The 16,480-nt window shown below is 49.9% G+C and overlaps 2 protein-coding genes across 2 annotated transcripts; one reads left to right on the forward strand and one right to left on the reverse strand.

Annotated features, from left to right (window-relative positions):
* Nucleotides 1-1,444: 1,444 nt before the first annotated feature.
* Nucleotides 1,445-2,276, reverse strand: LOC125918570 (malignant T-cell-amplified sequence 1). The gene has a single exon (XM_049624565.1). It carries the CDS (start codon nt 2,148-2,150, stop codon nt 1,605-1,607), a length of 546 nt encoding a protein of 181 aa, XP_049480522.1. The 5' UTR covers nt 2,151-2,276; the 3' UTR covers nt 1,445-1,604.
* Nucleotides 2,149-15,508, forward strand: LOC125918423 (uncharacterized). Its single transcript, XM_049624422.1, has 4 exons — nt 2,149-2,384; nt 7,532-7,920; nt 14,520-14,586; nt 15,260-15,508. Exons 1-4 carry the CDS (start codon nt 2,149-2,151, stop codon nt 15,456-15,458), a joined length of 891 nt encoding a protein of 296 aa, XP_049480379.1. The 3' UTR covers nt 15,459-15,508.
* Nucleotides 15,509-16,480: the final 972 nt, after the last annotated feature.

Here is a 16,480-nt window from a genome sequence, read left to right on the forward strand (position 1 = left end):
CATTAACAATCTGCAACAAAAACAATAAAAATAACAGCAAAATAATTGAACTCCAAAACACAGTATCTTGACTATAATTTTCTTGTAGCTTTTATCCCGTATCTTTTCACTCACAACCGAAATTCCGTAAGGAATAACATGGAGTCTAAATTTCCACATTTTACCTTTTCACTTTCCATTCACCCCAAATCTACTGCAATTCGTAGGAGTTATCCTGAAACCGATCACAGGGACATCACCAATGAGCCTCCAGCTGACCGATTTTATTGGCAATTTTTCAGTTGGGGGTCTGTGATGCCATTCTAGAAAAATTGAGATATATTGGCTTTAAATTTTAGAAAACTCAACTCAAAACGAAATAGTTTATAAGGAAAATGTGTTATCTCACATAACTGCCACATCCCTTAATAGGGGGCCCCAATATATGGAGTCTCCATGGTTCATCATCAGCTCATAAATCATCAAAGGCACCGCTGCTTCCTGTTCAGTTTTTGCGTGATCAGACTTCATGCTTATCAAGGTTGTGGGTGTGTGTGTGCGCGCATGCATGTGCGTGACAAGAACAAAACCACACATGCCTACATCCACCCAAAGCAGGGAGACTGTTTCTCCCCATGCATCTTTCTTTGAGAGCCTGAAAAACTTTTCCAGAAATCTTTAAGCAGCCCCTCCTAACACAGGTCACATCCACCACCTATATAATGAATCAAAACCGTGGGAGAAAAGATCCCCATTTTCCTAAGGATTTCTAAATAGTTAGATCCTATTTGGCCTTTGGTCCCATGCCCACCCATAAATGACCCAGTCTCATTGGGAAATAGACCGCTGTGATGAGCCTGGACTAATCAGGATTTTCATGTGGAAACGGGATGGACAGAGTTCTGCCACAAGGAGGGAGGGAGTGATGCTTGTTGGGCAGACGCTCACTAACACCTGCCGCACACTTATTTACTGGAGTGTCTGCTTATCCTTCATTATTATTCTTACTATTATTATTATTTATTTTTGAGAGAGAGAGCACACGGGCTTGAGCAGAGGAGGAGCAGAGACGGAGACTCAGAATCCGAAGCGGGCTCCAGGCTCTGAGCTGTCAGCACAGAGCCGGATGCAGGACTTGAACCCACCAACTGCAGATCATAACCTGAGCCGAAGTCGCTTAACCCGCTCCGCCACCCAGGCGCCCCTCTGCTTATCCTTTAAATGCTACTGCTGACAGTTGCGGAGGCCCCTCTCCAGTCCTTTTCTTTCTCCAACCTCTTCCCTCACCACTTTGGGTCTCTTCACTTTGAAATCTATTTTTCTACCACAGATATTCCACCTGTGTTTGGACCCACACCCGCTTGGGCAGGTAAGGCAGCAAATCGAAACCAACCGCCCCTCTGCAGACACACACAGACACCCACTCCTACACACTCACTCACAAAGACACGCACACAGGCAGATGTACTCGTTCCAAATCTTTACTTCCGTTTAGTTTCTGTTTCCCGTAGCATAACCATCTGTTGAACTTAGAACCACAGAGGCACCATCTTCGTGCCGTCACACGCAGACACAGACACAGCACAACGTCCGTAGCCAGTCCGAGCGCGCTCCTTCCGATCAGCTCATTTGTAGGTCTTCATGTGCCACAGCCCGTCGTTTAGGTAATGGATGTTCTCGATGCCGATGCCTTTGTTGACTTTCTCAATATCCTCTGCGGACATCTTCATGACCCCGACACACAGCGCATGCTGCTTCCCCTCGGCCATGATTGCCACAACCGTATCTACCGCGGCCGGGTAGAGCTTAGCTCCCGGAGAGGTTAAGCCTGGACACATGATATTGGCTCCACTGAGTACAAACTTGATGGCTCCTTTATCGACCTGCTGGTGCGGCAGGATGAAAGGGTATTTGTGCAGTAGCCTCAGGGTCGGATAAAAAGGGCCTTCTCTTTGTCTAAAGAACAGTAACTCTCCGTTTACCGTAAGGATCTCTATGTGTTCGTGGCATCGCACTATTTTGACCGGATCTTTCTTAGGCAAGATCTGATTAAGCCATGGTTCAATACCTGGAAATTGCTCTATCAACTGGTTCTTAATGCCCTTAATAACGGAGGTTTTCAACTGGATGCAGTTCGACACATTTTCTTTCTCGTCAAATTTCTTGAACATGATCCTAGGCGCAGGGGGCGGCGACACGAACAGCCCCGAGCTGGGAAAACACGGCAATTCCGAGGGTCCCGCACAGGCGCTCACCGGAGGAAGGCCGGCTGGGAAGGTAGCGGCGGCTGTCGTTAACCGGAAGGGAGCGCGCTTTACGGCTCTGCGTGCGATCGACTTCCGCCCCTCGGGAGGCGGCGCGCCCGCGCCGGCGGTTCTGCGGCCGCAGATTCGTCTGCCGGGCGGGTGCGTAAAGGGGCGGGGCTGGCGGCAGAGGAGGGGCAGCGGGCGTTCCCGTGGCCGGAAGAGAGGAGCGCGGGGGGCCGGTAGTTTTTACTTTTACTGTCGGTAAGCGGAATCGTCGTCCCTCCAGTGACCCCGGCCACGGCCCGGGAAAGCAGGCCGGAGTGGCCCGGCCGTCCGGCCCCGCGGAGTCACCGCGACGAGCCGAGTCCCCGTCGTTACTCCCGGTTCCCCTCGCTCACACCCTCCCTTCTCCCCCCCGCCCTCTGACACTGTCCTTGCAAAGCCCTGAATGCAGCCTCCTCCCTGAGTCCTCTGCACCTGAACTTGAGAGGAGAGGCTTCCGGCCGGGAGGAATACACATCCTGTAGGATTTCAATCCATTCCGAGATGTCCACGCTCATTTTTAGTCAGAATATGGTGTCTCCTGGCCGATGTGACACGTGCTCCTGTAAACCATGTGCATCCTGCTTTGTTTGGGTGCAGTGCTGTGTCCCGCAGGTGGGTAGGGTTGTTCACGTCTTGAGCCTTACCGATTTTCTGCCCACTTACTCTGTAAATTGCCGAGCAGCGTATTGAGATCTCCAGCTACGAGTGCGGATGTGTTTCCCTTTTCAGTTCTATCAACTTGGGATTCGTATAATTTGAAACCATTATCTGGTCTATACCCATTTAGGATTAATATGGAAGCCAGCCAGCTAATTAGATTTTATCCATGTGCATTTTGTCATCCTAAGAAGTGTGAGGCCCCTGAAGGCAGAAATTGTGTATTTTATGTCTGTATTCTTTGACCTAGCACTTCTCTCCAGTGAACACATGCTTAATTTGGGAAGCCTATCCTGCAGCAGGAATTATAACAGGTGCTGGGTATACAGTGGGAAAATAGCATGTATTTCCCCATTCTTGGGAAGCTTACAGCACATCAGGGTTATAAGTAAATATATATATATATTTAATATATAAATGTTAGCTTAATATTTATATATTTAATATTTATATAATTTAATGTATAAATATTTATACATAATATATATTTATATATAATATATATTAATAAATATAAAAATTAGAAATAAATATATAATTTAATGTATAAATAATATATACATATATATGTATATAAACACACACACACACACACACACACACACACACATATATATATCTACCCATTCTCAGAACAAAAATCTATTAGTCTGGGTTCTCCAGAGAAACAATATAGATAGGTAAATCATATTATAAATTATATATTTATATATATAAATATGTGGAAATATGTATACACATCTAGGTATAACTAATATATAATATATATTACTACATAATAAATAATAATATATAAACAGGACATATGTATCTATTGTAGGAAATTGGCTCACACACTTATGGAGGCTGAGAAGTCCTGACATCCTCAATGAGCAGCAACCTGGACACCCGGGAGAGCCATTGTTGTAATTCAGTCTGAGTCCAAGTCCAAAGGCAGGAGAAGACCGATGGCCCAGCTCGGAGGCAATCAGGCAAGAGGAACCCCTTCTTACTCAAGGGAGAGTCAGCCTTTTGTTCTGTTCCGGCTTTGGATGAGGCTTGTCCTCATTAGGGAGGGTAATCTGCTTCGTGAACTAAAATGTTAATCTTCTGGAGAAACGCCCTTACAGAAACGCTCAGAACAATGTTTGGCCAAATATACGGGCACCCTGTGGACCTGTCAGGTTGACACATAAGATCAGCCAGCACAACTAAGACCGTCACGTGAGGCAGGATAGCAGGGTGTTGGCATGTCCTGGCCTTAGAAGCCAGGAATGAATCCTGTTCCATCACTTACTAGATTGAAATCCTGAAAGTGACTGAATGTGTATGTGCCTCAGTTTACTCATTACAAAAGTGTGGTTAACAAGAATACCCATCTCGTAGGGATCGGGTGAGAATTGCTTGAATTCGAACTTGGAATGATTGGGTTTTAAGTATTTCATGTAGATAACTATTAAATTCACATGAAAACAGTTACATGACTATTGTAATACTCTCTTCACCCAGGATAAAGTATAACTGGCCAGACTTGAGCTTTCCCATTTATGGCCAGGTCTCTGATATGCCTCCCTGAGATTTCACTCCACTGACTTTGATCCCGAGAAGAGTCACACGTTTCTAGACACAGCTCTGTTAGTCTATGAGCAGCTAACCTTGTCTGTCATGTATGGGTTTTGTGTGCTTAACCTGACAGGATAATTCTTTTTCTTTGGGTTTCACGAGTTGGGTTGTTCAGTGACTGTATGAGCAGCATGAACCAGATGTAGAAATTCAAGGGAGGAACAGTCATTAGTGGCTGGGTGACCTGTCTTTAGATGACTAGTAGCTTAATCAGAAATTATTTGACCTGAAACTGTCTGTCTGAGGAATGTTCAAGGGATTTTTTTTAATGGAGTTATTTTTGAAAAGGGACTCTAAGAAAGTTTACTCTGAAGTTCCATAGCAACGAAAAGCCTTTTTGAAGTTAATAATCATTCTTTTTTTTTTAAGGTTTTATTTATTTTTGAGACAGAGCATGAGCAGGGGAGGCACAGAGAGAGAGGGAGACAGAGACTCCGAAGCAGGCTCCAGGCTCTGAGCTGTCAGCACAGAGCCGGATGTGGGGCTCCAACCCACAAGCTGTGAGATCATGACCTGAGCCAAAGTCCGATGCTCAGACGACTAAGCCACATTAATAATCATTCTTATCTGAAATCACATTCAATCTGTACACTGTAACTCTTTCCCAGGGTGCACTTGATCTTGGCCAACTAGCTTTGGTTCATCTACTATGAAAAGGATGCTAAACACTGCTTTCACCTTAAATTCTTAAAAAAAAATTAAAGAAGTTAAAGTTAAAAAATGAAAAACCTCTATCCTAAGTCTTTCTAAAATCTACGCTTCTCAAAAATCACGGAGCCTGGTCTTAAACTTTGTAGAGGAGTCTAGGTCTTTGAGACTGACTTACATCGGTGTAGGAAAAAATACGACACATAGATGTTGCTTTCCCAAGTGAGCAGGTTAAAACATTGAAACACATTACCAGTTCATTCTCGTAAATAATTTAAAATCAACTAAAAACTAATTAACTGGATTTTTTTTTTTTAAGAAGGAAGAGGGGCACCTGAGGGGCTCAGTCAGTTAAGCATCTGATGCTTGATTTTGGCTCAGGTCATGATCTCACGGTTCATGAGTTCGAGCCTGCATTGGGCTCAGCTCTGAAAGTGCAGAGCCTGCTTGGGATTCTCTCTCTCCCTCTCTCTGCCACTACCCTGCTCGCACTCTCTCTCTCAAAATAAGTGAGTAAACTTAAAAAACATTTTTAAAAAAGGAGGAAAGTTATGGCGCAGACCCTGAAGTCAGACTCTCAGGCCCAGGATGTACTATTTACTAAGTTCTGTTAGCCTCCGTGAGTGTCATTTTATTCCCATGGAATCTGAAAAAATACAGTGTATACTTCACAAGGTGTGGTGTAGTGACGAGGAATAAAAAAAAAAAAATACAGTATACAAATGACTTATAGTAAGAAACAGAGCAAGTACATTTACAAGTGTTTCCTTTGTTTATTTGCAAAACAGCCTTTGTGTGGTACTTATAAGGTCTAAGATTATAGTGAATACATAAAAATTTTTATGGGAAATTTCTGTAGCTTTGGATAAAGGTGCTAAGTCAAATAGTCAAGAGATGCCAGAATTGAGTTTTTTATCAGGAATCTCAAGGGACTTGGTGATGGAGACACAGTGGTGATGTTGCACAATTAAAGTGAGGAGAGTGAACGAGGAAATATCTCAGGTTCCTCGCATCTTCAAAATTTGGAGCACAATTCACCACCCACCGGGGTTGTCCTAATAGTTGCAAACCTTTCACCTCCCTACAGCTTTGTCTGCATTTTGACGAATGGCCACTAGAGGGCAGGAGAACCAAACTGAAGCCCCCAGGTGGGTCTCCAAGATTGGAACCGTGCGTGCTGGGGGGAATATTCTCAACTAATAGGGAACTTTTACCATACACGTCTGTTTCCGAAATAAATAAATCCATCTCCACAAAGTCACCAAACATTCCCAAGCTCGGGCGGAGCACATTCTAAATAGTCCTCTACTTGATTTACAATTTGTGAATTTTTTTCTCTATATTTATCTGTAAATAACAGTAAAGCGATTTTTTCTGAAATGCTGTCTGTTAAAAAGTACATGTTAACCCCATGTTATTGGCTCTTCTTAAGGAAATACAAACTTCCAGTCATAAAATACATGGTAACATTGTGAGAACGTTTGGTGACAGATAATGACTGTGCTTCATCATGGTGAACACTGAGGGATGTGCAGGACCGTTGAGTCATGTCACCCCTGAAACTAGTATCACGCTGTATGTTAACGATGCTTCAGTGTAAAAATCCCTCTTTCGGGGCGCCTGGGTGGCTCAGTCCGTTAGCCTCTGACTACTACCCAGGTCGTGATCTCACAGGTCAAGGCTGTGTGCCTGGAGCCTGCTTGGGAGTCTGTGTCCCCCTCTCACTCTGCCCCTCCCCTTCTCCCGCTCTGTCTCTCTCTCTCTCTCTCTCTCTCTCTCTCAAAAATAAATAAACATTAAAAACATTTTCTTAATAAATTTTAAAAAATAAAAAATATCTCCACATTGCTTCCATTTATGAACGATGTTTGAAGATTAAAAAGTTACCGTGTGTTGTAAAAATAATCTCACAACATCCAAAATGTTTTTAATTACATCAGTCAACTCACTGCCCCCTTCCCACCCCCCCCCCCCCCCCCCCCCGCCCTCCCCCCCCCCCACCCCAGGTAATGCTGTTTCTCATCTACTCCAGCAGTGCCCTGTACGGACCAGGCACACAAAATAGGCAGAAGGCAGGCCCCCCTGGGGATGCGCAGAGGAAAGGGCCCCACATAGGGGAGGTGTGCAGAGGTCCCCCCAGTCTTAGGGGCTTCCGTTTCCAAACAAAACCCCGCAAGAGGGTTGAGCCCTGGCCTGGGTGGCCTGAACCCCACCCCCCACCCCTCCCCTGCTTCTCTAAACTCTGTCCACTTAGTGTGCCCCGGGCCAGTCCCTGCCTCTCCTGGCCTCAGTTTCCCGGTTGGCTCCTGAGCGCTGGACACAGACCTGCGTCCCCCTCCCAAGCCCCCCCGTAGGTGCGGCCTGGGCTCCCAGCGCCTCGGCGGGTTTGGTGGGGTGCACTGTGGGATGCACAGGCCTTCCCGCCTGCAGACTGGAGCGGACCCCGCCGGGCGGCCCAGCCCCCTGCCCGCAGACAGCGCGTGCACAAGAGCCCGCCTGGCCGCACGCACGCGCATCAGGAGCACCAACGGCTGCCGGCCCGACGGGTACCGCGCGTCCCTGCTGGCTGCCGCCGTGAGACCCCACGACCCCCAGGCCACCCCGCTCCAGCCAGGCAGGCCGGAGACCCGGGGTCACGGGCGTCGTGGAATACTGCCTTCCCTGCTGTGCCGGCCCCCAGAGTCCGCCCCAAGGTCAGCTTGCTCCGTGGCCAGGTCAGGAAAAGCTGAGTCCCGGCAGGGAGGTGAGTCTACCCCTTCCCCCTCTTCCTCTACCTTCTTTTCTTTGTGTTCCCAGCAGGCCCAGGGGACACAGGTCCAGCCCATCCCCCCTGCCATAAGAGGGGATGGGGGGAGCCAGGAGGGGCCCACAGTGACAGAGGGCCAGTATTGGGGGTAGTCACTGTTATTAGGGAGCCCTTCCTGGGCACTCAGTGCCTTCACCCCGTTTTAGATGAGCAGTGGTACCAGCGCTCAAGGTCACTCGAGGGACCAAGCCCCGCAGAACTGAGGCTCTAAGGAGTCACTGCATAAGCTTGCCTGCCCCGTGCACGGGAGCTTGAGGAGGTGGCCTCTGAGCCCAGCCTTGGCCATGAGTCTCTCGTGAATGGGGGTCCTGGAGAGGGGTAGTGCAGGCAGGGGGTTCCGTGGGAGCAAGGACCTCGTGGGTAAGGAGGGCTCCAGGGAGGCTGGAGCACGGTGTTAGGGGTACACATGGGGCCAGATCCCAGGGCTCTGAATGCCCGACAGAGTCAGGGACACTGCAGGTTTGGGCAGGCAGGTGACACGATCCTGGCCACCTTATCAGAGCCACGGCATCCTGGCGTTGGAGGGAGCCTAGTGGGCACGTTCTCGAGCACGCCAAAGCATGGATCCCTAGGAAGCAGCCAGGGCTGAGGAGAACTGCTTCCGTGTCCTCACGTGCACAGTGAGGGCCGGGCAGTTGTCTGCCTCCTGCGGGACCAGGTCCGCCGCCTGCCGGGGCCAGAGCTGGCTCCCTGTCAAAGGAGCCATTCAGGATAGGTCCGTCCCCACGAAGTCTGGGGCCAAGGCAGCACTGTGCCACCCAGATGGCCAAGGTGCTCCTGCACTGTCGCTGCTGTCGTCAGGGTGACGAGGATGGAGGCACGCGGTCCTCCTGCGGACTGGAGAAGAGTGAGGGGCCGTGCCTGCAGCCGGGAGGGCGCGGCTCCCGCCGACTCGTTGGGGACGTGCGGAGACCGACTCCCACGACCTGGGAAGCCCCAGACTCTTCAGTCACCCACACTAGCAGGCAGCTTTGGGGGGTTCCAGGAACTGGGGTCCTTGGCTCTTTTTTGTGGGTGCAGATTAGGGAGCACTGGCATGGGGAGGTGGGGGTGGGCACGCTGTCCTTGGCCTTCAGAGGACTGCAGGATGAAGGTCCTCTTGCTTTGGTCCACTTCAGAGCTGGAGGAGCTGGTAAGTGCTCCCTGAACACGGTGGCAAAACCCACACTCTGATGTGTGGCTGTACCTGTCACGGTCACAGGGCTTGGAGCTGCCGCTGGGCCTGGGATCCTCCCTGGGGCCCTTGTGGTGAACGGAGGGCTGGCTTTGCAGTGGTCACACGTGCTGGGCGTGGTGTGGCAGCACACCGCCAGGAAGACCGGGGGAAGCACACAGGGAACACTGACAGGTGGTGGCCCGGCTCCTTGACCACGGCAGCCTTGGCAAACCCTCTGGATCTGAGGACGCTGAAGGCACGAGGGCTGTGAGTAGTCCGTCTGTGGGCAGTCAGGTCAGCCGGTCACTGCCGGTTTCTTCCATGTGTGTCTTCTCTGCAGCAGAATTTCAGGGTCAAAGTAGACGGGAGGGTGGCGTGGGCCGGCAGTCGGGGCAGAAAATGCTCGTGTGGCCTGGTCAGCTGCAGTCTGTAACTGATCACCTACCTGACACCCCAGACCCTAGGGAGCCAGCTCTGTGCCCGGCCCGGGCCAGGGGCCATTTCCAAGATGACCTTGCTGAACTAGGAAAAGAAAAGTAACCCTACAGTTAGCAGAAGGAAGAAAATAATAAGGGTTAGAGCTGAACTAAGCGGAATGCTGAACTAAGCGGAATGGAGAACAGATGAGCATTTGAGAAAAAGGACAAGTTCTTTCTTGTAAAGATTTATGCAAGTGACAGATATTTAGCTAGCGTAATAAAAAGAGACAAGACTCAAAAAGCAGGAGTCAGAAGAGACAGTGGGACGTTATTAATGACTCTACATTCTACAAAAGGATTCTAAGAGTACTATAAACAGTCTATGCCTGCTAATTGGTTAAGCTAGATGAAATGGACAAGTGCGTTGTAGAAGCCCACATACTACCCAGACGGACTGAGAAAGAAATGGAAAGTCTAAATAAGGCTAGAATAGGTGAAGAGGTGGAATCGGTTAGCAGAACCTTCCCAAAAAAGAAAAGCAGAGAACCAGCTGACTTCTCTGGGGCGTTCTCCCAAATATTCAAGAAGGTGTGACCTCAGTCTTTCTCGAACACCTACGAAAAATAATATAAGCAGAAGGAACGCTTAACTCACTGTAGGATGCGCAAACAGAACTAAGCATTATAGTGAAAGAAATTTACATCGCGATCAAGTGTCATTTATTTCAGGAAGTGCAGGGGTTGTTGAAGAGAGTTAACATAACATACCATATCAACAGAATGATGGAGCACAATCTGAACCGACATAAAGAGAGTGAGTGACGATGTGCAAGACTTCAGTATGAAGACCGGTCAATAAAATAGAAACAGAAGATGACTTTCTCCGCGTGATAACAGTTGCTTATGAGAAACTCAACTGTACCCTCATATTCAGTGGGAAAGACCGAAAGCTTTCTTTCTAAGATTGGGAACAAGACAAGGATACCACCTGCTTTTACCACTTTATTTCAACATGGTAATGGAAGTTAGGCCAGAGCAATGAGGCAAGACAAAGAAAGAAAAGATACCAACACTGAAAAGGAAAGTAAAAGCATCTTTATTCAGAAATGCCGTGCGCTTCTGTGTAGAAAGTCATAAAGGAGGAAAAATGATTAGACCAGTAAGCATGTTGAGCAGAGTTTAGCAGAGAAGATCGACAACAAGGTCAATGAGAGAGAATTGAGACCCGAGAAATAAACCCATACATGTACGGACAGTTGATTTTCAAGATGGGTACTAGGATCATTAAAGGAGAGAAAAAAAACCATCTTTTCACCAGATGGTACTGTGAAACCAAATATCCACATGTCAGAGAGTGTAGCTGGAGCTTTACCCAACACCATGTACAAAAATTAACCCACAATGAATCAAAATAACACTATTAGAAGAAAACATGGGGATGAGTCTTTGTGACCATCTGGCTGTGTCATCTTACATGTGACAGCAAAGGCAAAGGCAACAACAACAAAACAGATAAAGTGGGCTTCATCAAAATTAAATACTTTTTTTTTTTTTGCACGAAAGGACCCTCGAGATTGAAAAGACAACCCCAGACTGGGAGAAAATATTTGCATATGTAAATATGATAAGGGTCATGTGTCCAGAACATACAAAGAATCCTTACACTTCAACAACAAAACATGGTCCAGGGAAGACGAGTGAAGGACTTGAATACACATTTTGCCACAGATGATACACGAATGACCGATAAGCATATGAAAACACGATCAGATCTTTGGAGGTTAGGGAAACGCCAATTAAAACCGCAATGAGATGAAAAAAAAGGGGGGGGCGCCTGGGTGGCTCAGTCGGTTGAGTGTCCGACTTCAGCTCCGGTCATGATTTCACAGTCCGTGAGTTTGAGCCCCGCTGTGCCCCATCTGTGCTGACGGCTCAGAGCCTGGAGCCCGCTTCGGATCCTGTGTCTCCCTCTCTCTCTGCCCCTCCCCTGCTCATGCTCTGTCTCTCTCTGTCTCAAAAATAAATAAAATTATTTAAAAAAAAAAAAAAACCACAATGAGATGCCATGCCACGCCCACCAGAATGGCTATGATTTAAAAACAGGAAAGCACAACTGTGGGGGAAGATGTTGAGAAATTTTCAGTTGTTCCTGGGGGCACTGTGACAGGTACAAGTCTGGGAGCAGTTCCTCGGGAAGTGGAACGTAGCATTGTCGTTTGAGCCAGCACCCAGCAATTCCACTCCGAGGTCTATACCAAAAGAATTGTAGGCAGGTGTTTACACAAATACTTGTATGTAAGTATTCGTAGCAGTCAGTACTCTCCACTGAGTCTGGAAGGTGGAAACCCAGGTCGCGGTGAGATGAGTGGATAAACGGTGCAATATTACTCCGCCCGAAAGAGAATGAGCCACTGATAGAGGCCACGACGTGGACGAAGCTTGGAACGTGCTAAGTGAAAGCGACCCTTCGGAAAAGGCCGCGTGTTGTGTGATAACACGGGTGCAAAACTCCTGGGTGGGTGTGGTGTGCGGGGGTGGGGAGTGGGGAGCCACTGCTTAGTAGGGACAGTGTTTCTGTTTGGGCTGATAAACATGTTCCAGAACCAACAGTGATGGGTGTGACACATAGTGAATGTAATGAGTGGCATTGACTTGGACAAGTTAAAATGTCTTCAATGTCAACTATTTAACATGAATTTTATGTTCGCGAACATGTTTTATGAACATACAGGTGACCATGGAGTAGATGGCAAAAGGGGGCGCAAGTTAGAAAAGCACAGGATGCAGTCGCAGACTAGGGATGGAGAGGCTCTGTTTCTGGAGCGGCTGCCAGCCGGGTCTCCTGCGCTGGCCCCAGAGGTGGTGCCAGATCTGCTTCTCGTTCTGGAGCTGGGGTTGGATGTGGCGCGTTAGTGACCCTTGCTGTGCGTTCTACGCTCGCCCCACCTCTGCAGTAGGTGTCGGTCAGAGCCGGCTCGGGGTTTGGGGCTGGTGCGGGTGGGAGCCCAGGCCCGCCTCCTGCTCCAGGGGATTCCTGATGCTCTGTTCCGGAGCTGAGGGCGCTTGGCTCTTCCTGTGGGTGCAGAGGGAAACACCGGTGCCGGGAAGGGGGGACCGGGAAGGATAAGAGCTGGTGGGGCAGCGGACGAGGCGGAAACGTCACTTGCTGGCCAGTGGTAATGCCAGGAAGATGCTCACCGTGGCCTCCTGTCCGGAATTGGAGGAGGTGACCCAGTGCACGCTGAACATGTGGGCCACCAGCTGCTGACTTAGAGGGCACACCTGCGCCTGTCCGAGGCCTGGGAGTGGGGGCCACCCCTGATCCTGGGCTCTACACGAGCAGGCGAGCGCGTGGCTGGGCGGCGAGTCGTGGCTGTGACCTGCGCTCACCAAGGGTGGGGAGGTGTATGGAAGGCAGCGTGCGTGGTCACGCTCCTTGGCAGGTGTCGGCTAGTCTTCTGGGTCCGAGAGCACAGAAGACATGGAGGGCTGTGAGTGGACAGGGGAGGCCGGGCCAGCCTGTTGAAGGGCAGGCATCGTGTCTGGTCACAGACGGGCTTTGTTGGGGCGGGGGGGTGTCTGGGCCCTGGGAGTGGCCTGGGCTGGCAGGTTTGTCTGGGGGGCTCAGTCCGTAAGTACGTAGCTGCTTGACTAGCCCCTGGGGGAATGAGGCAGCGCTAGGGGCCAGTGAGAAGGTACCCTCAGCAATTTTGAGTCCTGTCTGCTTCCTGTAGGGGGTGGGAGGGTTGAGCTGGCTGCATGACTGACCTTTGCCCTCTTGGTGCAAGTCTGATTCTTTAGGACAGAGGCCCAGTCGGCAGGGAGGGTTCATGGTGTAGAGCAGGTTGGCATCGTCAGGGCCTTCAGTGTTGGTGGGAGATGGACAGGGGAAGGGACAGAGGAAGGGTCAGCCGTGGCTGCAGGCCGGGAGAAGGAAATGCACAGAAACGGAAAGGACATTAGTGGTGGTCAGGGGGGCAAACGGTGTGGGCACCAGGACCCTTGGTGGTGCCAGTGTTTCCCACCCTGCACCCACAGAAAAAGCCAAGTATCCCTGGCTCCTGAAAAGAGCTTCTGGAATCCCCCAGAGCTGGAAGCGGGCCTGGGGGGCCCGGCAGAGTCCGATGTCTGTGGTAACGTATACAGGGTTTCTGTGTAGCGTGATGAGAACATTCTAGAAATAGATAGTGGTGATGGTCGCACAGCATATTGGATTTACTTAATGCCACTGAATTGTACAATTTAAAAGGATTAAAAGTTAAATTTCCACTGTGTGTGCATTTTAAAACATAAAATGTAATAAACTTTAACGTACGGGAAAAAGAGAAAGAACACTTAGAAACAAACACTGTTATCCCGAGACAGCTCTAGTGCCAGAAGTGGCCCCGGTTGTTGCTCAGGAGCGGATGCCCGGGAGACGCCGGGGTGGGCTCAGCATGGGAGTCAGCGCCACGCTGGCAATGCCTGGCTCTGGCTTGGGGACTGGCGCGGGACCCGGGACCGGGGCTGGTGCTGGAGCTGGCTCTCGCCGTGACACTCTGACCCCGGCCCCGGTAGCAGAATTGGTGAGAGAGCTGACCCCGGCTCTCGGTCTGGCTCCAGAGCCGCAGCTGGCTATAACCCCCGAGCTGGTCCGTGTGTGGGAGCCGGAGGGGTCTCTGATCCTGGAGCTCCACGGCTGGTGCCAGAGCTGCCTCTGACTCCAGAGCTGGGCAAGATCTTGTGCTGGACGTGGCTGTAGCTTTGCAGCCCCCCTCACTGGCTGTGGGGTGGATACAGTCCCCCCTGTTCAGCTGTGAGCTCGAGGGCAGGGAGAGTGTCTAGGGTTCACATTTATATTCCCGATGCCTGCATGTTAAAGGGAGCGGCACATAGGTGCTGGATACATGAATGAATGCATGAATGAATGAATGAACGAATGAATGAGTCGGTCAGCTAACCCAAGATGACTTTGCATCTCAGGTTTCCACATCTGGAAAGTAACGGCAGCCTGCGGGAATTGGGAGGATCACACAGATTCAACGCCCATGTGAGTGCCTACTGTGTACGAGGCACTATTCTAGAGGCTTGGGAAGAAAGCACAGGAAAAGCACCGTCCCTGCTTGCACGGAGCTGGCGGGAGCGGGGCTCCAGCGAGGGCACGTGGGTCACAGACAAGCAGTCCAAGCCCTTCTGGGAGCAGCTGCAGGGATTGGCAGGTTGTACACACGTCCTTGTCCAGCAGCTCGAGACGAATCTGGGTGGGGCCGGAGGGCTGGTGGGCTTACTGGTCTGAACGCCCCTGTGAGCGTTCCCTTCAGAAGTCCTCGGTGTGGCCATCTTCAAAATGGGCTTGTGAGGAAATCCCATCCTTAGGTTCCTACACGAAGTTGGTCTTGATCCTGTGAGACCAAGAGCTTCCTATGACCCATCTTCCTTCTGGTAACCCCAGAGTTCACCAAGGGAGCTGGGTAATGTCTTCCGAGAGACCATCTAGGGTCCCCTTCTGGCAAATGGGGCAAAAGTGTGCAAATGGGGCTCGGATCCCTGGGCTTTAACCACCAGTGGCCACAATGACCCTGGCATTGAAGCCATCTATCCAGGTGCTCAAAAATCCAGCTCAGAGTGGGAGGGACAGAAGAGCGAGGGGTTGGCCCTGCGGGCAGTTAGGACCAGGGAGAGATCTCGGCAAACCAGTAGATAAGAAGCTTCACTCCTCACAGTTTCTTCCTCGCCTGCCCTGCCTGCGTTGTGTTGCATCTGGTGGGTGGTCGTCATTTATCTCACGGACCTCTGATGAAGGAAAGTGGCTTGTTTCCAATCTTTTGCTGGTATGCAGAAGGCCGCAGTGCAGGACCATGTGCAGATGTCAAAGTGTGGAGGTGTTTCCGTGGGATAAAGTCCCTGAACGGGGATTGTTGAACCAAAGGGGACTTACATTCATAATTTTGATACGTGTGGCCAGACTGCCTAGTATCTTGAGTCCTAGGCAAAGCAGTGAGGCAATGAAAGAAAGTAGGAGGTGTCTAAACTAGAAAGGAAGAAGTAAAATGATCTGTGTTCATAGATGACATCATTTAAGTAGAAAAATCCACCACAAAACTGTCAAAACTAAAGCAGGATTCAGCCAAGTTGCAGGATACACAATTAACACTCAAAAATCAGGCGTATTTCCATATAAACAATGATCTGAAAAGGAAATTGAAACATAACTCCGTTTATAATAGCATCAAAAAGAATAAAGTACTTAGAAATGAACCGAACCACGGAGGTGAAAATCTTTTACAAAATATTACTGAAGTGTTTTTTTTTTTTTTTTTTTTTTCACTTTAGAGAGAGTGTGAGCAGGGGAGAGGGGCAGGGAGAATCTTGCCGGTAACTTGTGAATGAGCTCAGAAGGGGACCCTGCCCCAACCCAGCCTCAGCTGAAACCACAGCCCAGGCTCCTGGGAGACCTTGAGGCACAGGCTTCATTCAGCTGGGCTAAGCGGGGGCCCTAATCACAGACCCTGGGATAGTGTTTGCTTTTGGGAGCACTAGTCAGGGTAACGTGTCTCACACATAGACAAGCAGTATATCCTGCCAGGCCCACGTCTGGCCCTGCTCTCCTCCCTCCCCCCTCCCCAGCTCTCTCCAGCAGCAGTGGCTTCTTCTCAGCCCCTCTGGCCAAATGTGCTTCTGCCTCTGGGTCTCTGCACTTGTGAGCTTCCCTTCCCCCAGCACACTGTTCCCAGACTTGTACAGGGCCAGCTTCTCTTGTCTTTCTGGTCACAGCATGAATGCCACCTGGAGGCCTTTTAGACCCTGCTTAGGGGCTCCTGCCTTTTAGACCCTGCTTAGGGGCTCCTGACTGGCCCTCAAGCACCCTGCTTCGCTTCCGCAGAGCACTTGATCTCTTGCATGCTTTTGTCCATCCCCCACCCTGGGCCGTGAGCTCCTGGAGG

The sequence above is a fragment of the Panthera uncia genome, chromosome B4 (genome assembly GCF_023721935.1).
Source record: "Panthera uncia isolate 11264 chromosome B4, Puncia_PCG_1.0, whole genome shotgun sequence".
Taxonomy (NCBI): domain Eukaryota; kingdom Metazoa; phylum Chordata; class Mammalia; order Carnivora; family Felidae; genus Panthera; species Panthera uncia.

What these genes read in the sequence shown, in the direction of transcription:
- LOC125918423 (XM_049624422.1), top strand. Translation starts at nt 2,149, where the DNA reads ATGATCCTAGGCGCAGGGGGCGGCGACACGAACAGCCCCGAGCTGGGA. An exon ending in AGCTGAGTCCCGGCAGGGAG is followed by an intron (nt 7,921 to 14,519) that starts GTGAGTCTACCC and finishes TTTGCATCTCAG; the next exon opens with GTTTCCACATCTGGAAAGTA. An exon ending in CACACAGATTCAACGCCCAT is followed by an intron (nt 14,587 to 15,259) that starts GTGAGTGCCTAC and finishes CACTCCTCACAG; the next exon opens with TTTCTTCCTCGCCTGCCCTG.
- LOC125918570 (XM_049624565.1), bottom strand. Translation starts at nt 2,150, where the DNA reads ATGTTCAAGAAATTTGACGAGAAAGAAAATGTGTCGAACTGCATCCAG.